Source organism: Chaetodon trifascialis, chromosome 2 (genome assembly GCF_039877785.1).
Source record: "Chaetodon trifascialis isolate fChaTrf1 chromosome 2, fChaTrf1.hap1, whole genome shotgun sequence".
In the NCBI taxonomy this organism is placed as follows: Eukaryota; Metazoa; Chordata; class Actinopteri; order Chaetodontiformes; family Chaetodontidae; genus Chaetodon; species Chaetodon trifascialis.
Window position 1 is genome coordinate 20605364 of NC_092057.1, and position 24923 is coordinate 20630286.

At 41.3% G+C, this 24923-nt stretch overlaps 1 protein-coding gene across 1 annotated transcript in view; it reads right to left on the reverse strand.

Annotated features, from left to right (window-relative positions):
• Nucleotides 1-24542, reverse strand: part of LOC139349547 (complement C3-like) — a 30537-nt gene extending 5995 nt beyond the window's left edge. Inside the window, exons 1-27 of the mRNA XM_070990455.1 lie at nt 24321-24542; nt 23549-23631; nt 23342-23429; nt 23029-23131; nt 22555-22675; nt 20181-20296; nt 19809-19952; nt 19411-19510; nt 19191-19285; nt 18589-18780; nt 18313-18468; nt 17672-17798; nt 17324-17392; nt 16975-17092; nt 16810-16898; nt 13824-13963; nt 11179-11391; nt 10727-10790; nt 10547-10636; nt 9785-9991; nt 9560-9635; nt 9267-9426; nt 8261-8356; nt 7732-7882; nt 7448-7533; nt 6294-6371; nt 5943-6101 (exon numbers count right to left, since the gene is read on the reverse strand). Of these exons, the coding sequence (XP_070846556.1) occupies nt 5943-6101; nt 6294-6371; nt 7448-7533; nt 7732-7882; nt 8261-8356; nt 9267-9426; nt 9560-9635; nt 9785-9991; nt 10547-10636; nt 10727-10790; nt 11179-11391; nt 13824-13963; nt 16810-16898; nt 16975-17092; nt 17324-17392; nt 17672-17798; nt 18313-18468; nt 18589-18780; nt 19191-19285; nt 19411-19510; nt 19809-19952; nt 20181-20296; nt 22555-22675; nt 23029-23131; nt 23342-23429; nt 23549-23631; nt 24321-24358 (3159 nt within the window). The 5' untranslated portion in view covers nt 24359-24542. The remainder of the gene's footprint in view (nt 1-5942; nt 6102-6293; nt 6372-7447; nt 7534-7731; nt 7883-8260; nt 8357-9266; nt 9427-9559; nt 9636-9784; nt 9992-10546; nt 10637-10726; nt 10791-11178; nt 11392-13823; nt 13964-16809; nt 16899-16974; nt 17093-17323; nt 17393-17671; nt 17799-18312; nt 18469-18588; nt 18781-19190; nt 19286-19410; nt 19511-19808; nt 19953-20180; nt 20297-22554; nt 22676-23028; nt 23132-23341; nt 23430-23548; nt 23632-24320) is intronic.
• Between the last annotated feature and the right edge of the window lie 381 nt (nt 24543-24923).

The window sequence follows — 24923 nt, forward strand, 5'->3', positions numbered from 1 at the left end:
TACAAACTGTATACATCAATTTTAGCTCGTAGATTAGAAAAAAATTGACCAGATCTTATTCATCTAGATCAAACTGGATTCATTCAACAAACTGTGGATAATTTGAGAAGAACGTTACACATACTCGACCAAATCAATAAAGACCAAATAAAATCAATGATAGTAGGATTAGATGCGGAGAAAGCCTTTGATTCAGTTCAATGGACGTTCGTCTATAAAGTGTTGGAAAAATTTGGCTTTCAAGATAAATTCATTAGAATGATACAGTCCCTCTATCACAGGGGTGGGCAAATTCATTCCACAAAGGGCCGTGTGGCTGCAGGTTTTTATTCCAACCAACCAAGAGCACACAGTTTGACCAATGAGCTGTCTGAAGACTGAGATCAGTTGATTAAATGAGAGAAGTCTGGTGTGCTGCTGCTTGGTTGGAAAAAAAACCTGCAGCCACACAACCCTTTGTGCAATGAATTTGCCCACCCCTGCTCTATTATAAACCCACAGCCCAAGTGGGTGACTTCTGGAATTTGTCAGGTTATAAGATCAATATTTCTAAAACACAGGTTATGACTTTTAATTTTAATGTCTCAAGAAATTTATTGGAGGATTACAATTTTAAATGGGAAGACGATTCAATTAGATATTTAGGAATAAATTTGAAAAAAGCTCTTACAAAACTGACAACAGAAAACTATGGCCCATTATCCATAGTTTTAGCACATTTAACTTAGCTCTTTTAAATGTTAGGTCTTTGGCAGGCAAATCATTCTTAATCAATGACTTTATCATCAAGCATAAGCTTGATTTTATGTTTTTAACTGAAACTTGGTTAGGACAAGATAACAGCACAGCAGTTCTCAATGAGTCAGCCCCTCCGAATTTCAGTTTCACAAGTGAAGTAAGAATGCATAAGAGAGGAGGTGGAGTCGCCATTTTGTTTAATGATAGCATTCAATGCAAGAGAGTCTCTTATGGTCAGTTTGATTCTTTTGAATATGTTGCCACTCAATCAAAGTCTCCCTGTCGATCAGTCTTCATAACCATCTACAAGCCCCCAAAATACAATGCAAAGTTTTCTGATGAGTTTGCCAATCTACTGTCTGTTGTTTGTATTGATTTTGACTGTGTTGTGTTAGTGGGTGACTTCAACATTCATGTTGATAATCTCAAAGATGGATGTGCTAAAGAACTTCTAAACATCCTGGATCATTTTGGCCTATCTCAGCACATAACACATTCAACACATAACAAAGGGCATATATTAGATTTGGTTATCTCCAAAGGGCTTAATATCTCTGAGGTTATGGTGACTGATGTTGCTCTTTCTGATCATTACTGTGTGTCATTTAAAATGGCCACACCTGCTATTCGTAACAAAAGTGGAACAGAGGTAATCAAAAAGCGTTATATTAATGATAACACCTGTGCAGTCTTCACTCAGTCTTTTACACCATCACCAACACTGCCCTCAGCGTCAACTGATGACCTTGTAAATGATTTCAGTTCCAAAGTTATGACTATTATTGACTCCATCGCTCCAATTAAGACCAAAGTTTTGTCAGGAAGGAAAAAGGCACCTTGGAGAAACACCACACTGGTCAAAGTCCAGAAAAGAGTCTGCAGACAGGCAGAGCGCAGGTGGCGAAAAACCAAACTCCAGGTTCATTATGAAATTTACAAAAACAGTCTCCACACCTATAACCATGAACTGAAGAAGGCAAGGCAAGCATTCTTCTCAGAGATTATCAACAGAAACTGTAATAATGCCCGCACTTTGTTTTCTGTTGTGGATAGACTGACAAACCCCACAGCATCAGTCCCTCCCGAGCTGCTGTCCAACAAGTCATGCAATGATTTTTCAGCCTTTTTTACAGATAAAATTTCAAGGATAAGACAAACAGTGAGCAGCTCCAGCTCAGGCAAAATGATAAGTCCATCTGTGCCTTCTTGTCCTCCAGTTAATCTGGCACATTTTAACCTTCTAGATCATACAAGGCTGACAGAAACTGTATCACAGTTAAAATCCACAACATGCTGCCTTGATACTCTGCTAGCAAACTTTTTTGAAAATGTTTTTAATTGCATAGCTCCAGATGTGTTGCAGATAATAAATAATTCTCTTCAGTCCGGTCAGTTTCCCCAGGCCTTGAAAACTGCAGTAATAAAACCTCTGCTAAAAAAGACTAATCTGGATGCTTCAGTAGTAAGTAACTACAGGCCAATATCAAATCTTCCCTTTCTAGGAAAAAATATTGAAAGGGTTGTTTTTCAACAAACGCATGCTTTCATGATGCAGAACAATCGTTTTAATGCATTTCAGTCTGGATTTCGTCCACACCACAGCACTGAGACTGTACTTATCAAAGTTTTAAATGACATACATCTGAATAATGATGCTTCTAAAACCTCAGTCTTAGTATTATTAGATCTCAGTGCTGCCTTTGATACTGTTGATCATGACATACTTCTTGACAGACTGGAAAAGTGGGTGGGACTTACTGGCACTGTACTACACTGGTTCAAATCCTATTTACAAGATAGAGACTACTTTGTGTCAATTGGTGAGCATGTGTCTGAACGAAAGAAGATGATGTGTGGGGTGCCACAAGGGTCCATTCTCGGACCACTTCTTTTCAATATCTACATGTTGCCCCTAGCTCAGATTATGGAGCATCACAATATTTCTTATCATACTTACGCAGATGATACACAACTTTATATTTCTGTGTCATCACATGACTACAGTCCCTTACTTTCACCGAGTGAGTGTATTCATCAAATCAATGAGTGGATGTGCCAGAATTTTCTTCAGCTTAATGCAGATAAGACAGAAGTGATTGTTTTTGGCCCCAAAAATGAAAGGTCAAAGATCAGTGCTCAACTTAACTCCATGTCACTGACAACAACAGATAAAGCCAGAAATCTTGGTGTAATTATTGATTCGGACCTGAATTTTAACAACCATTTAAAACTGATTACCAAATCAGCCTACTACCACCTGAAAAATCTAACCAGAATCAAGGGTTGTCTGTCCAGGGAAGACATGGAAAAACTTGTTCATGCATTCATTTTCAGTAGGTTGGACTATTGCAATGGAGTCTTTACTGGCCTAAACAAAAAATCAATTAGGCAACTACAGCTGATCCAAAATGCGGCTGCACGAGTCCTTACAAACCAGAAAAATGGACCATATCACACCAGTCCTCAGATCACTACATTGGCTTCCTGTGAGTCAAAGAATAGACTTTAAAATCTTACTGTTGGTCTATAAAGCATTAAATGGTCTAGGACCAAAATATATTCTAGATTTATTGACTCCATATGAAGTATCCAGACCTCTCAGGTCATCAGGGACAGGTCTATTGTGTGTTCCCAGAATCAGAACCAAACAAAGTGAAGCAGCTTTCAGTTATTATGCTCCTCACCTGTGGAACATTCTCCCTGCACACCTGAGGTCTGCACCAAGTGTCAGCTCATTTAAATCAGAGTTGAAAACATTATTATTACAGCTACAGCTTTTACTTAAAGTAAATGTATTTGCTCAATGGTTTTAATCATTTTAAATGCTAAATTATTGTCTTTTACTGGTGTCTGTTTTTAATTTTCCTTTAATTGTATTTATTTTTATTTTTTTGTTCTCTTCTAATCAAAATGTATGATTTTTATGCTTCTGTAAAGCACTTTGAATTGCCTAGTGTATGAATTGTGCTATACAAATAAATTTGCCTTGCCTTGCCTTGCCTTGCCTTATCCTTAAAAATTAAATCAGATTTGCATAAATGGAACCTGATCCCCTTCTTAAGTTTAAACTCAAGAATTCGTGCAGTAAAAATGAACATCCTCCCCCGCCTATTATACATCTTTTGGACCCTGCCGGTGGAAGTGAGCGACAATCAATTCCGAGAATGGGATAAATGGATTTCACGTTTCATCTGGCAGGGTAAAAAAACAACAATCCGCTTCAATATTCTGTAACTTCCTAAAGAGAGAGGTGGGATGGCATTCCCTTGCTTGAGAAACTACTATTATGCCTCACAATTAATCTTCATATTACACTGGTGTAATGGAGAATATAAAGCCAAATGGAAAGAATTAGAACTGGGACTGTCCCATAACTTTCCCTTGCAAGCCACGATTGCTGATAGAGGCCTTGCAGCCAAATTAGAGAACATTAATAACCCTTGGATTAACCATACACTAAAAATATGGCGGAGGGTAATCAATGCCTGTGAAATCCAAAATATGCTTAAAATTTTTAGATCCCTCCTAATGGAGGCGATAAAATATTTGAATCCTGGGTGGGGAAGGGCCTTACGACCTACCTCTCTCTAACACACAAAGGCACATTTAAAAGTTTCCAGACTCTGAAGGCCGAACATGATTTACAACAAATAGACTTTTTTAGATTCCTCCAAGTCTGTAATTATTTCAACCAAAATTGCAGAATTTCTGACCCCTCAGCAGCCGAATCAACATTTTTTGAAATTGTAAAACTAGCCTCCAGCTCAACCATTAAAAAAAGCATTTCTAAAGTTTACAATGCACTATCCTATGCTGAAAATGATAACACATTCTATATTAAAGAGAGGTGGGAAAGAGAGGCAGGCTTGAGGCTCTCAGAGGAGGCTTGGGGAGAGATCTGCAGCTTCCAGTGGTTCTCGACCTCTTCTACAGACTGGAGAGAACACTGCTGGAAAAATGTGATTAGGTACTTTAAAACTCCACATCAGGGAAAATATAAAAACACAAGCTCACAATGCTGGAGACATTGTGGTTCCAAGGAGGAAAACCATTTTCACATATTTTGGAGTTGCCCAAAACTAATTCAGTACTGGAGCAATATTCATAATACACTAAATATAGTGTTCAAGATTTGCATACCCCTAAACTTTGAGAATCTATACCTGGGTCATGTTGTATCCTTGAAACTGAGAAGGGATGTAAAGCTGCTGCCGGCCCTATTGGATGCGAGTAACAAATGTATCACTAGGAAGTGGCTAAATCCATCACCACCTTCTTTGGAGGATTGGCATGGAGTAATATTAGAAATATTCAAAATGGAAAAGCTGACTTATTCTTTACGAACCCAGAAGGAGAAATTCTACCAAATTTGGGAAAAGTGGATTAAAATTATATCCCCAAAGAGAACAGATTTCATGTGACCCCTCCGAAGTATTGCATCCTTTTATTGAATTTTCCTCTCTTGATCTCCTCCTCACTCTCTTCTGATGGAAATAATGTAAAGTCCCTATGTTCAAATGTATATAGTTTGAAATTTGAAAATGTTTGACTGAATAGTTAATTGCAGTACTCTATAGTGCCTGTATATGGGTGGAATAAGGAATACTTTAGAAGAAATTACTTTAGGGTGTAAAAGTGCGGAAACTGTTCACTCAAAGGAATACCAAAGGACACTTCTGCAGGAAAGCGAACCTGGAGAAATAAGAAGAAACGGGTGGACTGTCTCATACCACACTGACTGTGCCTTTTATCGACCTTTTATCTGCCCATCCATATGCATAAGGGCCAAAAACTAAAAACTGGAATGAGACTACAGACTATACTGAATATTGAAGAGCTGTATCTTCCTGCTATAATCAGGATTTTGTTTTGCCAACATGTTCTTCTGCTCAGTATAATTAACACAGCTTTAATGAGGCACAATGTTTTTGTTTGTGTGCAGAGAACAGTTTTGGAAAGCGAGATTTTCAAACTTGGCTGGTCCTCATGACTTGTTTGAAGGTTAAGACTTGGCTTTAAGGGTTAGGGTAGTCATAGGTTTAGGTTAGGGTTATACATTTAGTTGTGATGGTTAAGGTTACGGCGCATTTCAGTGAGTGTCTTCACCAGGACTGAAGTACAAGTATATGTGTGTGTGTGTGTGTGTGTGTGTGTGTGTGTGTGTGTGTGTGTGTGTGTGTGTGTGTGTGTGTGTTTGTTCTCACCTTAGTTGTTCTCGTGACATAGTAGTTGTCCCTGTTGAAATTGTACTTCTCAGGCTTAAACCTGCCTGGCAATGATATGACCACATTCAGATTATACTCTGGTTCTTTACCGGCACTGGACCAGTACTCAGCCACAGCACGGTACACCATTAAGGTAGCCTGGAGAGAGAGAGAGAGAGAGAGAGAGAGAGAGAGAGAGAGAGAGAGAGAGAGAGAGAGAGAGAGAGACATAATCAACAGCCCGAGCCCATATCACCTAACAAAAATCAAGCAAAACAGCACTAAAAAGCATTAATATAGTCAGACACATAAATGCATTTAGATAGAGAGAGGGAGCGAATCCTGTGTTACCTGAAATGATCCATAGCCTCCGCCCACCTTCTGCTGTTGCTTGAACCATCTGACAACATGTCTGGCATCTTCAAAGGCCTTTATCAACAGAAAGCAAGAAAAGATCAAAATCTCAGCAGCTTTGAATGTAGAGGTCCTGTTTCAATATTGCCTGAAATTTTCCAAAGCACACAATAGATTTTTAATAGGCCGCGTTCAGTCCCAATCCCAGCGTGTTCACTGGGAGGCTCCTGAACCAGGTTCTCGCAGCGCAAACACCAACAATCCCACAGTGCTCTGAGCTCTCGGTCAGGGCAGACTCCAGTCATCTTATAGAGTTACTAGCTACATGGCTAACTGAGCTAACTAGCAAACAGTAGCAAGTAGCTACAGCAAAGAGCATGGTGAGTAGAAGTTAGTGGGTATTCTGATGACATGCTGCCGCCTATTTGTTTGGAGCGATCTTCGACAGGTGACCAGTTCGTGCACATTGTGCCTTTAAAAGCTGACGTGTGTCAATAAAAAGAACCAAACTGAGTAAATTAGTTTGAGCTTGAATAAACAGTTATTTACATCTTCGAGAAGATTGGACCCATTTTAAGAAATTGGAATTCCTTTAAAATGATAAGCACATAAACCCTCAGTAAAGGGTGAAACTTCTGTCTGGATGTTAATAAAGTCTGTCGCAGTTTTTTTGTTATGATTGAAATATTAGATTAATATTAGATTAATTTCAACAAAAAATTGTACAATTGTGTAGCACCAAAATGAGGCTGATTTATTCATTGTTCAGAGTGAATTCATTTTACAATTAATAGATGGACTGCCATTAAATTTGCTAAAGATTTTTAAGGTCCCTTCGAGATGAATTCTAATGTCTGCTAATCCCATGATTTTTAATCCAGTGCCATCATTATGTCAAAATGTTATATTGAGTTTATGTATGACAATAAACCTGCAAAATAATGACATTCCCATCAGCCTCAGCTGCACTTTGTGTTTACCTGCTAAACATCAGCATGCCAACATTTGCAAGTGTGAGCATGTTAGCATGCTGGTGCTAGCATTTTGCAAAAAATTGCCACTGTAAATACAGTCTCACAGACAATTGTGTTAAATTTATAGTAATTGACCCAAAAAGCATGGTTAAACACACATTAGTTATACATGCTCACCTCGGCCTTCACCAGAGCAAGAAGAGCATAAGCTGTGGCCTCCAGTGTGTAAACTTGTCCCTTGGGTACAGGCCAGTGGGACAGTGCTAAGCAAGACACATGCACACATGCACACGCATTGTGACAAGCAAGACTATGACATCCCAAAACCCTCTTGTATGTTCATGTCTGTCTGTTTTTGTTAGGTAATTTGGAAGCACACATACACACACTGACACATCTACAGAGTAAACACACAGTAAATCTTGTTTCTGATCATTTTTAGCAATATTGTGTGAGGAAACCTGTGGAGGCAAATTTGTAGAGGATCTCCCGGTTCATTCTGTTTTCATTGGCCAGGGCATACGATGTCATTGCAACAGCATATGGGTTGGTAAGGCGGGACAGACGCATCTCCAGGTAGGCCACCGCTTTGTCTATGCTGCCTTGTAGATTCTGGACAAAAAGAAAAGACAGCGAATGAGGAGAGACAATCATATCCAGACTACTGAGCACAAAAAAACTGAATGGACTGTCCAGAGTAATTGGAACATTGTAAGTCACACAATTTAAAGTCACTTTCAGAGTCACATGATGTTTGACTGAAGTGATGTTTTAACCTGCTTAATGGTGGACAATAGCTGTTTTCCTTGAACACAACCGCTTATACTTAGTAGCTCTCCTGAGTCCTGATTGTTCCCTCTCTTACACTCTCCAGTGGTTTACTGTATCAGGAAAACTGACAAGTGCTGTTTCTTCAAAAGCAAGAAGAAGAAATCAGTAAAGGGTGAAATAAAGAAAAGAGAAAACAATGTATAGAGGTGAGATACTCACATTAATAGTGGCAGCACATTTCATTTGCGTCTCCTGTATAACTATGAGGCAGAAGGCTGTCATGGAGGCATCTGAATCTGTGCCTTGCACATCACCCTACACACACACACACACACACACACACACACACACACACACACACACACACACACACGCACACACAGAGATATGTGTATTGTTTTTGTGTAGCCAACATGTTCTCAATACCAAGTCGTCACGTATGGAAGCTTGCTGGTCAGTGGCCCTTGCTTCAAACCATGACACTCTGAATAACATTGCTTTTGCACTTGCATGACTCAGCAGTCAAGTAAGCAGTAACAAATATGCAACATCCGGTACACTACTTCACTTCCAAAATAAGTCACTTTTTACAGTTGGTTTCAAACAAATGGGCTGCACGGTGGAGCATCAGGTAGTGCGTGCAACATGGTTGCCGGTTCGATTCCCGGGTCGGGCCTTTCTGTGTGAAGTTTGCATGTTCTTACCGTGCATGCGTGGGTTCTCTCCGGGTACTCCGGCTTCCTCCCACAGACCAAAAACATGCTCATTAGGTTAATTGGTGACTGTAAAATTGCCCCTAGGTGTGAGTGTGTGTGTGAATGGTTGTGTGTTTGTGCCCTGCGATCGACTGGCGACCTTTTCACGGTGTACCCTGCCTCTCGCCCGTTGACGGCTGGGATAGGCTCCAGCCCCCCACAACCCCGAAAGGATATGCGGTATAAAAAATGGATGGATGGATGGTTGGGTGAGAGTCCTGTGAATGACCCATGTATCCACCAAATCCTCCTGCATATATGGACTTTTTTCACTCTTAAACTACGTCAATTGATGGGTTGGGAATAAGAACAGGTTCTTGATAGAAGTTTATTACCCTGCAGATTGAAAAATGACACTAAAGGGTTACCGAGTGTCTGACCAAGCATCCGTATGTGATGAGTTGGGAATGAGAACGTGTTGGTGGAGCACCAGATTTAAGAACTGCTGTTACTGATATCAATGCACACACCGTCATCTCTGCAAAGAATATTCTTCCAACTTCTTTAAACATGCCATCAGATTGCTGTGTGTTGACAATCAGAAACCTGACAGCGTCACAGATGATGCTCTCTTGCACTGGCACCAGATTGCTGGCCATGGCAAACACCTTGGCAACAAAGGCTGTCAGCCTTAGAGAGGAGAGATGGTATCACTGTTTCACATTTGCTTTATGTTATTCTATTGTGTATAAAATACAAGATGTTAATGTTGTTAAAGAAATTTAACACAATGTGTGAGTTCATGGATGTGTGGGTGCCTCACCAGGTGCTACTCGGGCGACTGGACCACATAGAAAAAGACCCATCGCTTTTCCGGAAGGCAAGCTCGTTCTGGTAGCCTGTACAAAAGAAAAACACACAAGCTTTGTAGTAAATGTCATTCAACTCTGCTGTTGCTCTTGTGCAAACCAGCTTGATGAGTCTCATAAAACTGGGCTAATCAATTAAACAAAAATTTCTGGTATCTGTATTAACAAATGCAGCCTACCTGTGTTGATGTATCTGAGAGCGTCGTTACGTTTATGAAAGCCCACAGTTTCCCACTGGTTAGTTTTGTCCAAATATACGGTTGCAATGACAGGCAGGCTCATTTGGATAATGTTTGTCTCTCCAGGGCCTGCAGGCTGGAAGATCAGAGAACCCATAGCGATCGCACTAATGGCATTCTCCACCAGTGCACTTAACTGCTCTTTTCCTGTGTGGGCACATATAAAGGTATGCACTAGGTGGTCACTTGCAATTACAAAGCAACATCTTTGCAACAATAACAGTTGACAGTGACAAATTAGAATTTGCAGGCATGCTATCACATTACATTCGCAAACACAACATAATGGGCCTCATCAACATGCCAACGCAAAGTCAGTGACAGCACGAATGCAGCTGTAATGCAGTTGTCCATTTCTTTGCTTTTGCAACTGTTGGACTGATGTGGAGATGAGGTTCTGTTTATGACTCTGGGACTCATTTTGTCTTATGTTTAAAAGCTCAGAGCACGCCTTTTTGCATCTGCAAGGCAGTTTTTAAGGCTGAATTATACAATTTTTCACCAGCAGTGAACAAACATATTGAACAAACACTTGGGGCAACATCAGAATCACAGATTGATTATCCAGTATGGACTGATAACTACTGTTCATGATGTTAGTGAGCTGAACATGCTAATTAATGGTGTCATATTAATAATAGACTAATCTATTTCTAAACTGCAACCTGTCCTGTTTAGCTACATGACAGGATTATATCTCACCTGTCACAAAGATGTGTGTGCTCGTAGGTGTGTTTGGAACCAAATCTGTCAGAGGAATTTCACTGTTGATAATTTCCTGTTGTTTACCATCTGAAGGACGAGATGGTTGGCAAGTTAGCGGATTAACAAATAAGAAACCTGATTTTTTGCTTGTTGCAGCTGTTTCAGTGGGAAACTTACCTACACCTTTTATAGCAGGGTCTAATGCTATAATCCTTAAGGATTTTATCAGTACACCTGCAGGCTGAAAAACAGCAGTTAATAAACACATCAGGAATGACAACTAAATAAACCTGTATGACAAAATACAACAGGGATGGAAGTTGAAGTGCTTTTAATACTCCAGAGTGTGTTTCTTGTTCTTATTTGTACTTTGTGTGAAAAATTGATATACACAAAAAATGGAGACGAGAATCTAATAATTATTATTTTCATCCTCGAGGTAGTGGCTACATACAACTTCTCAGCTGAACATCCGCCCAGTGTTATTGCAACTGGCTTATATGCAAATTAGACAGTTACAGGCCTGAAATGAAAATGTAAAAGTTTAAATCTTAAGTTCTATAATTTAAATTGAACATTTTATTGCAATAAGACAGCAGTTCAGGGAGTGCAGAGTGTGTTTCTCTTACCGCCACCTGCAGCATCTTCATGATTCCATCATTGAGCGATGAGTCTTTAACAGCTGCTTTGACTTCAATGCGATATTGTCCTGCCTTCGTGGGAGTAATGATGAAGGGTACAGATCGTGTAGTGTGGGGCCCAACTTTGACATTCTGACGATACTTCCCAAGCTTAGAGGCTGCACTGCATATATGCTCCTCCTCAATCAGATCCAGGCGCACCTGAAACAAAATGAAAAAGAAAGTGACTGACATTTAGATGCTGACAAATTAAAGTAACAATCTGAATAAATGACAGGAGAAAAAATATGGAATGCAGGTGTTTCCAGGGCACATGGGGGTCCTCAACCCAATTTAACACCTATGGAGATTTTGGACCAATGTATTAGATAGGACAACCACCATCATTGAAACACACAAACAACACATAGTTCAAGCATAAGGCTACCAAGTTCTGGGATTAACTGAAGAACGCAGCCAACAACTTCTCTCATGTACAATATGGCATTGAATCACAAGTGATAACATCACACCTTGTACTTTCTAGGTAGCGACTTGAGTCAACCTTGAACAGGCCTGCTGACAGCTGCTGAAGAATGGTCCTCCCCATCTCCATGTCTGAGTGGCTGAATGTACACTGCCTTCAGATGGGCTGGTCCATGATGCGGGGATGTTTTCTCCAGCAGTACCGAAGGTGGCCCTGTCTTTCTGCTACCCTTTCTACAGTGAAAGACTCCTTGGCTTGCACAGCTCATATATCATTCTTGGTGGGGTGATCAGCTCATCCAGAACCTCCAAGGGCATGGTGCTATTTGAAGCAAGCATGTGATGTCATCCATATAGCTCCTTAGTGGGGAGAGCCTCCTACCTACAGGCAGCCAGAGCACTGCTTGCCTTTGAATGTTGATACGAAGAGCATGGGGGAGATAGAACATCCCATTGCAATTCCTTCATCCAGCTCCTGCCAGTTTTACAGCACAGGTAGGCAACCTCCGGCCCATAAGAGCATTGGTTAATTTGATGTTTATTGTCTAACCAACTGATGCCTGATAACGTACACCACAAAATCATTGAGCTGCAAAACTGTGACCTACTACTGTGAGCAGTTCTTTTCAAAACAGACTCTTGCAAAGGCTCAGTTACGACTGACACAATCCTGGAAAACTACCACCTCACATCACTACCACCTGACATCAGATGCCTTGCCTCGCCTTGTCTGGGATGTAGAAGCAGCCTAGGACAAAGGCAAGGAGCTGGTATGGCACTGACCCATATGTGGTTGCTGGCTCTAGCCATACAATGTGTAGATTCTTCCTTCTTTTAGTGGCTGGATCTGTTCCCAAATCATGATGACATATTCCATGTAGTTCGGGAAAACTGGTATCAGCGTCGCCATTTTCCATCAAGCAGATGGTCATCCCTCTCACCATCACTGAAAAGAAAATCTCCCCCCAGACCAGCAGGGCTGTGCTTCTGAACTGGCTGGTCTTGGAGGTTTGCACCTTGGGAATGATGACAGGCTATGCCCTTTGCCACTCTGATGGTATGATCTGTTTGGTTCTACTCACTCTACTCATTTTTATATGCTTGTGCAGTATTCACTTTGGCCCCAGTGACGACACTGATTTTGTCCATTTTCATCCACCGTGCTCTGCCTTCCACAGGTTGGCAAGCCTCCCTCTGATCTTGTTCCAGAGGGCCTTCCTTAGGACTCTTGCTCCTCTGCTAGCTCCTGGTACTCTGGACAGTGAACAGGGACATCTTCCTGACACCTGCTTTAGGAGTTGCTAGCTCCCCATGTGTTGTCCTACCTTCTCAGCCAGGGCCAAATGTTTGCCCTCTCAGCCTGCCTTCAGATACCACCCTGGTAGCTTTGTGAAATCCTCTGCCCTGTAGCCCAAGTTTTTTGAGTAGGTGTGTTCTTGAGTCTCCCACAAAGCCTCTAGTCCCGACCTCCACTTGGTGGAGCCTTGTGCGCCATCTGCCTTCCCTACACTCCACAACCAAGTCTGCATATTTTTCAGGCTTCCTTGCAAAGATGCAAGTGAGGGAAACATGGATGCAGATTAAGAGACTTGGGATGTACCCTATGTCAGTTTGTGTTATGCTCTAATTACAGATGTGGGATCAGGTCTGCAGGGGCCGGGAGGCCAGCTGTTAATTGTCTATAGTCTTCTCTGTTTTAAATACAGGGCTTCAGCTACAACAGTCTTTTTTTGGTCTCCTTCTGCCTGGAGCATTCCCCAGTCTGACTCCTATCTCCCTGTCTGCAAACTACACTAGATCAGCACTTTTCTTCCTGGTTTTCTAGACTCTCCTCTGCCTGGCTTCCCTTGGTCTGTTCCCCTTCACATCCCTGCTGAGGTCCCCAGCTCATGCCTCAGCCTCTGCTCTCCTCTGGCCAAAGAGACTCTGCAGCCTCACTCTTTACAGCTTTTATCAGGTTGTTAAACTCCTTTGCTCCAGTTCCTGGTCTCTGTGTTTGTGTCTCTGCTTAAATTGTCTGCGTGACGGATAATATAATATACTAATGAGCATATGTGGAATCCGTAACAGGAAAAGGCATCATTTGAATAAAAACTGCACTGTGTATTTGTGAGGCGTAAACCTTGCCATCTGTCCTTAAACACAAGAGCCAAGTAGCCTGGACTCACCGTGATAAGATCTGGACTGTAGTTATGGAGGATAGCCTTAATTTCTAGCTGCTCTCCAAGAACAGCAGAGTATGGCAGCCTGAGATCAATGTAGAACTCCTTCCGGATGATGATCTCTAATGGATCAGCCACACAGACACCTTAAATTCAAGAAAAATAAATAAACATGAAATAAAACAACAGGTAAAAATGAGGGGAAGAGGATAGCTAGGGAACAGGTGAAGTGAAAACCAAATAAATCTCCATTGTAGCAGAACCGGCCTTTAACTGACCCCTTCTTTCCCTCCTTTTCTGGTGATACTCAAGGGAAATGAAGGTGTAAACCCGCCAACTGATTGAATTATAAACCATCTGGTTTACCTATAATGCAATCTGATTTTGAAGAGAGACAAGATGTCTGGACAAGAGACATCTCCTCCATGTTTTCTTTTCAGGGAAGCCAGAGACACAGACACCTCAACATCAAAGGTGGCCTTCTCCTCACCTTCTCCTCACTATGTTTCTCACGGCAATGCTAATTCTCTCCTGATAGCCCCAAGAGTGATCAAGACAATAAAACCGTCTGGAGAGACAAACGCCAGGCTCCAGAGGAACATCCACAAACATCAGCAAATGCTGATGGGTCGTAAACCGGACATCCATTGAGGCAACTTGTGTATGCTTGTGTGATTTTCCTCAACACTCCAAGATAACCAGATTTTATGTTAAACTTAACTTTTCATGTTTTCAACTTGCAGGACTCGTTGTACGCATAATATTGATGTTTTTCCCGTATCTCTGACCTGAAGTATGACCAAGTTTTGATTTTAACGGTTTTATAAAAGTTTGTATGAATTGTCACCACAAAACCATACTGCCATCCAAAGTTTCCTAACCGTCAGATTGAATATGCTTGACTTGGCACATTTATCGATAAGTAACCATAATCGTGATAATCATTTTGACAAATATAATCTGCCTCTCTTTATTCCTACCTTTATTTTTGTATTAGTTATTCATTGAGTTATTATACCTGTTGGGATAAAACTGTACCATGATTATCATTTAATGTTTTCACCCAACCATAGAAAGTGTCTAATGCATGCTGTGAACAATGTTGAAATGCCATTGAAAATTGGTCATTGAAATTATATGTGATTGACCATAGTGAGAAGCAGATGAGCCCCTCGTATGAATCATTGATTAGTTCAGCTCCGTGAGGCGATCGCGCGTCACAGACCGTCTCACGTGATTCGATGGCCTGCCCTTTCGACACGCCCCGGAGCGACCTTTAAAAACAGCATGTAGTGCGCGATACTCAGTTCCGTCTAAGTTTGTGTTAGTTAGTTAGTTAGTTTTGTTTTGTAGTTCTTTTGTTTTCTTTTTCACGTCTAGTTACTCTCAGCTGAGTTCTTTTCCTTACTTCTTTGTCTTAAGTTTTGCACAGTCGTTTGCTCCTTAAGTTTTCGTCTTCGAGCTACTACAAGCCATTCCGAGTAGCGTAAATTATCTTCAGAAGACGTATTCTTAGAATTTGCCGTAAGCTTCAAAGTTAACTTCCTCTTTAGCCCAACGTTTTGTTTTGTTTTTCATCAGTAAATTTAGGCAAGTAATACTAATTTTGTAGCCTTCTTCAACCGGCCATCGAAGAGACTCTTAATTTGTACTATCAGTCTAAAATAATCCGTCACGGACTCAACCGAACCAAACCCTGCGGCCAGCTGTTGATCCTTGGTCCAGTTCACAACCATCTGGAGCAGTCCATCATCTGTAACCGACCGCCGAATTAGTTCCAGAGACGCCCCGTTCAGCACCAGCTCGTCATCTTGGAGGCCTGGGCCTTCCACCAGATCACCAAGCAGATCGAGCCACGGACGAACATCTGGAACGTCTTCGAGCCAGTTCGGAGCAGAGCACAGCGGGACGCCAGCAACCAAGTAGGCACGCTAAGCGGGTTTGAATAAGAGTTGGTCCGTGAGGTTAAGAGTAGGTCAATTCGTCCAAATTCTCTCCATTAATCGTTCTTTCCCTTAACTCTGCGTTCGCGTCCCCATTATTCCCTTTCGACTGCCTCTCACTATCGCCAATTTATTTACCATTGTGTTGCCATACGTTTCTTGTGTGTTCTGTCATATCACCTCCCATCTTCTGTGTTATTATTCATGGTACATTACCCATTATCCACAATTCTGCTTAATAAATGATATTTTGATTTAAGTCCTGGTTAGACGGTGTCCTTTTGAACTGAATATCTACGATCCCTGTATCCAGAATTTACACTTCAGGTTATCAGACTGGTTTACTGTTAGTTCATTCGTTAGTATTTATCAGCGTTATAGCAGTTAATTTCTGCAGTCCTTCTTAGCTGAGGAAGGTGGTGCCCCGACATTTTATCAACGAATGCAACATCAAATTAAGGTAGTACACACTACACCATTAACCAACTAAATTCCCAAAGAGCACAAAATTCTTTGAAATTTTACTCTTGTAGTCGACTAGTTTCACACTGCCTGCCTGAGTAACCTCTGGCTGAGCTGTGGAAGATTATCTATGGACCACCCAACTATTCTGCCCTTGACTCAACAAGCTATAATCGCATCCTGTGATAGTAGACGTGATTATCAGTCACAATCCAATATTTCACACTAAATCATATTTTCCCTCTGTGTATATACTGTAAAAATCCATCTATATGACATGTTGTTACAACTCATCAATAAGAGCTGAAAGATTCATCAAACAAACAAACAAATGTTTGAGTGTTGATTTCGAGATTCAAATATTATAATTTAGTAAACGAGTATGGAACATTATAGACAAGTGTTGGCATTTTGATGCTACTTGACAGCTGACAGTTGTGGCAGATAGGGAATGTGGTGACAGGGAGGGGGTACAAAGGACTGGGACAGAATTGCATTTATCGGCTCAAAGAATGCCTGTTTAACCAAAATGAATTTAAAGACGAAGAAAGAAAAAGCCAAGACACACAGAGAAACAAAAAGCTCACCGTGAGTTCTTGACAGACTGATGGCAATGAACTGCCAGGTGGTGATTGAGTCTGGCAAAGGAACATTTTTCACAAATGATGTGGTGTCACTGAAACAAAAAAAGAACTTCCACTAAAGATGAAGTTTTAGAGGTGATGATTGTGTGTATATTTCTGTCATCTCACCAGTCTGGTGTGTTTCGAGGGCAAGAAGGCAGTTTGATATCTTGCCACAGCCAACTCTCACGGAACGTGGTGCGAGAAATGACTTCAGTGCTGTCAAGGTATCTGTCATCCTCTGCAACTAAATTGTCATTAAAAAGGTTACCATTCTGATTCATCTAATTATCAGTATGACCATGGATAGTGACCCAGGGCTGCCCCAGCCCATTTCACGGATACAGGAAATTAAGAAAATGACAGTCGGCACCTATTTAAATGTCAGACATCCACAAAACATTTTGGAGAGTCTGAGCTGGCATGTAGAAGTTCAGTGAAGATGTGGTTATTTGGTAATTTGAGCTATGATTCTTACCCAAGTCACTTTGGATGTCCATTGTAGTGCTGGCTCGTTTCCTCCTGCTGGGGGCTGGACACCTTAAATCTGTGTAGTATCAACATTTAACAACAAATCTTTAAACTGAGCTGATTACACTGAATTGCTGAATGAATCAGTAGCTTCATCAGTAGTAGAAAAATAAACAAATTAGCAATTTTTTAAACCACAATTGCACATTCTTATTGCAATAGATTTCATTATAAAACTTTAAGAGAGGTATCTTTGGTGTTTACTTGTTTGACTGAAGCACATTCAGTTGTGTTTGCTATTTGCTTGCCCTTATATTGCTTAAAAATGCTTGAGTGGAGAGTGAAGGAGTATCACCTAGTCTGTAGGGAGTCCCGGAAGCAGTGGACTCAAACAATAGCCCAGCATCATGGAACACACCCATGCTGTCCTTCCCTCCACCTGGGGTGCAGCCTGTGTCGTACTTCTCTGCAATGTCCCACACCTGACCAGAGAGCAAGTTATCATCCAGAAATACAACCAGACAAGCTTAGTTATGCAACTTAATGGTAAACTCGGTGGAAGCACAAGTTACCAATAACATTTACTCTAAATGTAACAAAGTTGTTTTTGTTTGTTGGTACTTCATCAAATATTTGTAAGTCAGTAATTGTGCTTTTACTCAATTATTTTATTACAAGGTTTGACCTTTGACACACAAGGAGAGAAACCTAAATGGATTAGTTTGAGGCAATTTTCAGGCTGTCAATACCACCAATATCATATTTGTTGCAGAGTCAGGTTTTACAACGAGGTGTCTTTTCCCACTTTTTCCACCAGAAGGCTGGAGCCACAGCTCACAGAGGGAGAATAGCAGAGTAAATCCTGGACAGATCAGCTTTGGACAAACATCTAATGTACACGTATCAATGAACCTAACTGCATGTCTTTGAAGTGTGGGAGGAAACCAGAGCAGCTGGAAAACCTACACAGAAAGACAGAAAGAATAAAGAAATCACCTTTTTCTGGGTGAGGCGGTGCTTGTTGTTCAGGACATAGATGCCTTTGTCAACTGCTACCAGTCCCACTGTGGCCTCTGGATCTCCAGTGATCTTCAGACCAAATACCTTGCGAGGATTATATGAGGGAGCGGGTCTTGTTGATTCCAGCCTCAGCTAAATGTGATGGGGAGGCCAATGAAAGGCATTCAGTTTTGTATTTCTGAAAGCAGTAAAAAAAAAAAAAAAAGGCTTTTTTTCCCACTTAAATTCTGCGACATCAGCGTTGTGTCTCACCAAGCCCATGCAGGAGTCCTTGACATCCACCCAAACAGAGTCTGATACCACTTCATTGCCATTTGTGTGGTAGTAGACGATTATGCGGAACGATGGCAGCAAGTCTTTGGTAATGGGAACAACGAAGGAAATCAGTACTTGACGCCTTATTGGGTATCGGCCATATTTCACCATCTGACCTCTGCTCAAAATCTGGGAACACAGATGTACACATCAGTTCTGATCAAATATGACTGGACACACTGCAAAAATGCATGCTTGGTTTTTGTGTGACAACATATATCGATCCTCTTACCATGCAGTTTTTTTTTTGTTTATGAATTTCACTTGTTTGAAGCCTTTTTTCCTTAATTGTGTTAATAAGATATGACAACTTTCCAACATTATAAAGCTGTTTGATCAGCACCGACAAAGACAAAACAGCTTTGCTGAAGACAGAATTTTTTTGTATCCAGACTTGTTTTTACTTGTTTTAAAAAATCTTCAAAATTTTCTCTTTTCTTTTTTTCTTGTTGTTGCAGTCTTAAAACACTGACTGCTGAAAGCAACACACTCAGTATGTTCACAAATGCACACATACACAGGTGCGAAACATCTCTCACCAGGTATGTGATGTCATTTTGTTCGCTTTCTTGTCTGTTGAGGTTGAGCCTGACTTTCAGGTTTTCCCCTAATGTTACTTCACTTGTACCCAGACCTGTAAAAACAATATTCCACAGTTAGTACTTCTTTGAGACTTTCTCGTTCATTGTAGAAAGGCAGCACTAGCACCACAATCGCCACTGACATCGCCATTTGATTTTATTTCAGGATGTTCCTCACCTATGTGGATATAATTGTTGCTTTTCGTGGTCTGTGGGAGAGCAACCATTGTGGCTGATGCCTGCCTTTCACTTGAAATATGAGGATCACTGGTCCTTGCCTGCAATTAAATTCACACAGTTCAGCATACACACACGTTATATAGAGTTATAAAGGCTCTACGGTAGCCAAGCCTGACTGAGCTTTATGTTTCAAAATGAAATTGACTTATAAAGCTTATAAAATAAGCAAAAAAAAGACATAAACCCAAATAGGCCAACATCATTTGACTGAGTAGAACTGCTGCACTGTGCACACGTCCTGTCGCCCATTCTTTTATGTTGTTCTTGCAAAGGTATTCATTTGCCAAAAATTGCTGCAGAAATTGAAATGAAAATCAATCAATGCTAAAGACATACTGTAATTGTCAGTGCTTCACTGGATTCTGTATTGACGGTAAGTCTTGCCATGCCATTGGCTGCAGTGAGGCCCTGCATCTCACCCGGATTCACCACCACTGCAACACCTTGTGCCGGAGTGCCGTCTCGATTCAGAACTTCAACCTGCTTTCAGAGACACAAATAGCTGAATGATCAGAAATCATTTAATTAAATCTGTTTCATGAAAATGTCTTTAAAAACAATCTAATACTCTTATGGATGGATAAAAGATTGCACTAAAGTTCAATATGTCATACCGATATACCATAAAAAATATGAAGAGCAGTCATATTTGTGGGTTTTTTAAACGTTGCTATCATTTTACATAAATGTAAATTTAAATAACTTTACCGCAATGTCAAAGGGCATTCTTTGTTTGTAATATTTGGGCGTTTTCTTGAAGTAGATGGTGTAAGGTGATGTGACAATCTGGATACCTCTCAATTCTGCCTCCACCATTTCTCCACCTGTTGTGAAAAATAAAAAAAAAAACTGTCACATTTTGTCCTTCCCTGAGTCCTACACATAATATCTCCGTACTAAAACACAACCCAAGACTTTTATGTTCATCCAACCAGAAAAAGTTATCAGAGATGGAGACATCTTATTATACAGTAAAGCCGACCCGAAGAAGGAGGACATTCATTATAGAAAATGTGTTTAAGAAGAAGAAGAAATCTCTTTATTGTCACAGCACACAAAGTTACAGGAGACGCCATGCAAGTGAAGTTCATACTCCGCTTTTAACCCATCCTGGAATGTCCTTCCTCCGCGGCAGACAAGGAGCGGTGGGCTGCCAGCTGACCTGTGCCCAGGGACCCAGTTTCCTTCCATCACCATTGGTCAGGTGGTGATCTTCTTGCATGTTTTTAGTGGGGGTATTTTTATGGAGGACACCCCGGGTGAACACAGGGAGAACATGCAAACTCCACACAGAAAGGCCCCTTTTTTCCTCGAGCAGCAGGCACTGAAAGCATGGTGGAGGACACGCCCCCAGCGCCCACAGCAGGATTTGAACCGGGACCTTCTAGCTGTGAGGCGACAGTGTAACCACTTGTTCCACCATGCCACCATTATTAGCCGATATTAAGGAGTTATTGATAGCAACAACTGTATTGACATAAAATTATTGATAAGAATAAATAATAACAGGGCACCATGCTGAGATCAGGGACCAATAACCAACTTTGGCATGCCCAGGCATTGGTGTCAATGTCACTGAAATAGTGTTGAAGGCACTAACTGTATTCATCACAATCTCAGCTGGTGTGTGCGCTCAGCTCTATGGGTTCAGCATGCCATTGACACAGTTTTGCACCAGCCTTCTCCAGATCTCTGTTTTGCCAGAGAATGCCTTGATTTCGCCGCTCGGATATAGACATATTTGCATTGAAGGGACAAATTGAGGGCTGCACGGTGTTGCAGCAGGTAGTGTGCGTGCCTCACTGCAAGAAGGTTGCCGGTTTGATTCCCAGGTCGGGCCTTTCTGTGTGAAGTTTGCATGTTCTTCCCGTGCATGCGTGGGTTCTCTCCGGGCACTCACTCCGGGCAAACATGCTCATTAGGTTAATTGGTGACTATAAAATTGCCCCTAGGTGTGAGTGTGTGTGTGAATGGTTGTTCGTTTGTGACCCTAAGCCGGACACCAGCCGATGCGATCGACTGGCGATCGCAGGGTCCAGGGTCCAGGGTGTACCCTGCCTCTCACCCGTTGATGGCTGGGATAGGCTCCAGCACCCCGCAACCCCCGAAAGGGATACGCGGTATAGAAAATGGATGGATGGATGGATGGGACAAATTGAGTTTGCTCAATAAGCTGAACACAAGGTAGATTTATCATTGTAAATTAAAACAGAAATGAAATGAAATGAAATGAAATGAAATGAAATGAAATGAAATTAATTATTATTAGGATTATACAGTTAAAGAAAAACTAAGACCAAATGGAAATCATAACTTCAGATTACAAAATTAATAAATAAAATGAAAATAATAATAAATAAAATGAAAATCCATCATTTTATGCCGCTTATCCCTTTTGGGGTCGCGGGGGGCCAGAGCCTATCTCGGCTGTCAACAGGCGGGAGGCGGGGTACACCCTGGACCGGTCGCCAGCCGATCTCAGGGCACAAGCACACAACCATTCACACTTACACTCACACCTAGGGGCAATTTAGAGTCACCAATCAACCTAATGAGCATGTTTTTGGTCTGTGGTCTGTTTTTGGTCTGTGGGAGGAAGCCGGAGTACCCGGGGAGAACCCACACATGCACGGGAAGAACATGCAAACTTCACACAGAAAGGCCCGACCCGGGAATTGAACCGGCGACCTTCTTGCTGTGAGGCACGCGCACTACCAGCTGCGCCACCGTGCAGCCCATAAGATGAAAATGAATGTGAAAAACCAAGGGGCTTCAAAACCTCAAATTTTTGTTAAAGTGATACACTACATGACATTAGTGATGCAAACTGTTAGCTAGCTACTTTACATTAGCTAGCTACTGCACTTCCTGCAGCTTGACTGCCTGCATCTAACTCTAAGCTAACCACCAGAGCCCAGACCTGACACTGTTACTTCACATCACAGTAGATAGAGTAGATAGATGAGGGGAAAAATTATTCTAAACCCTTTTACACAAGGCAACGACAAAAAACAAACAAACAAAAAAAGAAGTGAAAAACGAAATATGAACGCTTTTTACAGACAAACAATTTCTTTCTTACCGCTCGCTGTCAGCACACTGACAGCTACAAAAATGGAAGTCCCAACCAGGTCCAATATGTTCACGAAGGTCTCTGTGATGTGCTCTTTCGACAGCCTGACCACTCCACTACCACTCTCAATCTAAAGTCACATAGTGTAGAAATGCGTGTTGAAATGCAGTCAGTAAACAGTAAAAAATTCTTTTTTCTGAAAGTGTAAACTCTTTTGTCATCAATGTATTTTTCGAGGTGAATCCGTTTGGCTGGAATACTGTAATTGCTGAATGTGGAAAACAGTAAAATTCCAGAAAATTTTATAAGTTCAGCAGATGTTTTTAACACTGTTGAGGCCAAACTGTCTTTGTTTTAGTTTATGTTTGCAAGAGAAAGAGAGCATATAGGAAAAAGTCAGACACATGCTATACAATACAGACTGACAAACCAATAAGCAGACTGACAGACAGAGATGCATCAAAACAATAAACAGGTGCTCACCGGCACTTTCTGAACAGAACTTGGAAAGCTCTTCTTTTGACCCTCTTGCACGACCCCAAAGACCACATAGGCCGTCCCATCCACCTCTTTACCAAACAGATATCTAGGAACACAGAAGAGGGGGAAATTTAAGCCCACAATAAAGTAAAACAGGACAATTAAAATATGATGGTCAAAATGCAGCAACAATAAATGACTAACAGACAAGAGGAGCACCAATTCTGTCTGTCAACCACACCCTTTATTTTCTCCTCCAATCAATCGACCAATCAAACCTGATCTCTTGAGCCACCAAACAAAAGCCTTCACATACGTAGCTTTGATGTTGACGGTGAGTTCTTGACTGTCCACGTAGAAGAAGGAATTCACAGGCGTCAGTTTCACCTCAAAACTGGGCAGCACTAAAAAATTAAACAAGCTTTTTTTTGTGTCTGATCAGTTAAAGTGGTAAGGTAAGTAAAAAAGTAAAAGTAAGTTTCACACAGGCTGTAAATAACAGTGCAGCAAATGAGGGACTCACCGTATTCTTTGACCTCGAACTCTGCAGAGAAGCTCTCCTGTGGGTTGCTGTGGAATCTGGCCACCACCTTCCACACACCGGGACTACACACAGACACACACAAGAACACATGTTTCAATAATCAAGTAAACAATTTAAGTATTCACAACATTTAGAGAGTGCAGGTAACAGGAATCAGACTGATGAAGTCGTGCAAGTCTTGACCAACTGAAATACACAAGGTTGAGCTCTGTATATATATGTGTGTGTGTGTGTGTGTGTGTGTGTGTGTGTGTGTGTGTGTGTGTGTGTGTGTGTGTGTAATGCATACAATATAATGCATTGTTTGGAATAAAATATTGGAATGTGTCATTTGTGTAATTGTAAATCAGGCCAGCTTGGATCCAACCAGCAAGTGTTCATCATCAGTCGCCTCCCTTTCTTTCCCAGGTTTTGAACGCTGCCCTGCTTCTAGTTACATTCCCATTTTTCATGAGTACTTTATCTTCTGCATTAGATATACTTGGTTAATCTGCAAACAGCATAATTTTATAAAATAAAGTTGTTTTTGAAAAATCCTGTAAGAAATTGTTTTACTTTTTTAATGCATAAGATTTCAAAACGTGAACGTGAGTGGTTGTTTGTCTTGTGTGTTGCCCTGCAGTCGGCTGGTGACCGGCTCAGGGTGTACCCCGCCTCTCGCCCGTTGACAGCTGGGATAGGCTCCAGCCCCCCCCCCCACCCCCCCACCCCCACCAGCTGCCACTGGTTGGAACCCTAATAAAATACTCACCTGACAACTTCACCAATGTAGTAATCTCCACTGTGCATCCCCGATTTCAGAGAGCCTGGATAATGTGGTAAAATTATGCCGTCAGGGGTCTAAAAATAAACAATATTGACCAACCATTAATAGTGAGCTATGTCGGATTACAAATTAATGTGGTAAATCCATGCCATAATATTGTCTACAATCCATGAACCCGGTCAAAGTCTAAAATGTCTGTCTTCCCCCAAAGGGAGAGGCTGTGTTCAATGTACAACTCAACTGCTTGTGGGAGGCGTGCATTTATTTTTAGAGTAAGTGGCAGGCTAGACTATACACTGTATAAAACAATGGACCTAGGCTCTGTAACGTCAGCCACAGGTGTCTGAAGACCCACTGTGAAGCTCAGTGTCACTGATTCTGGCCCTCACTATCTTTACAATGTCTGACTCACGGCTAATACAAAAACAGGCAAAGAGGCTATTTGTGATATTTGCTCAAGAGGCTTCATGCTCCCAGTTGCAGCTGACTATATATTATATATTCTGTGTGTGTCGGAGATAAAATACAATACCACAAATTCAATGGCAATAGAGTCATCAGTTTGGGTTTCAGCATCCCTCTCTACAG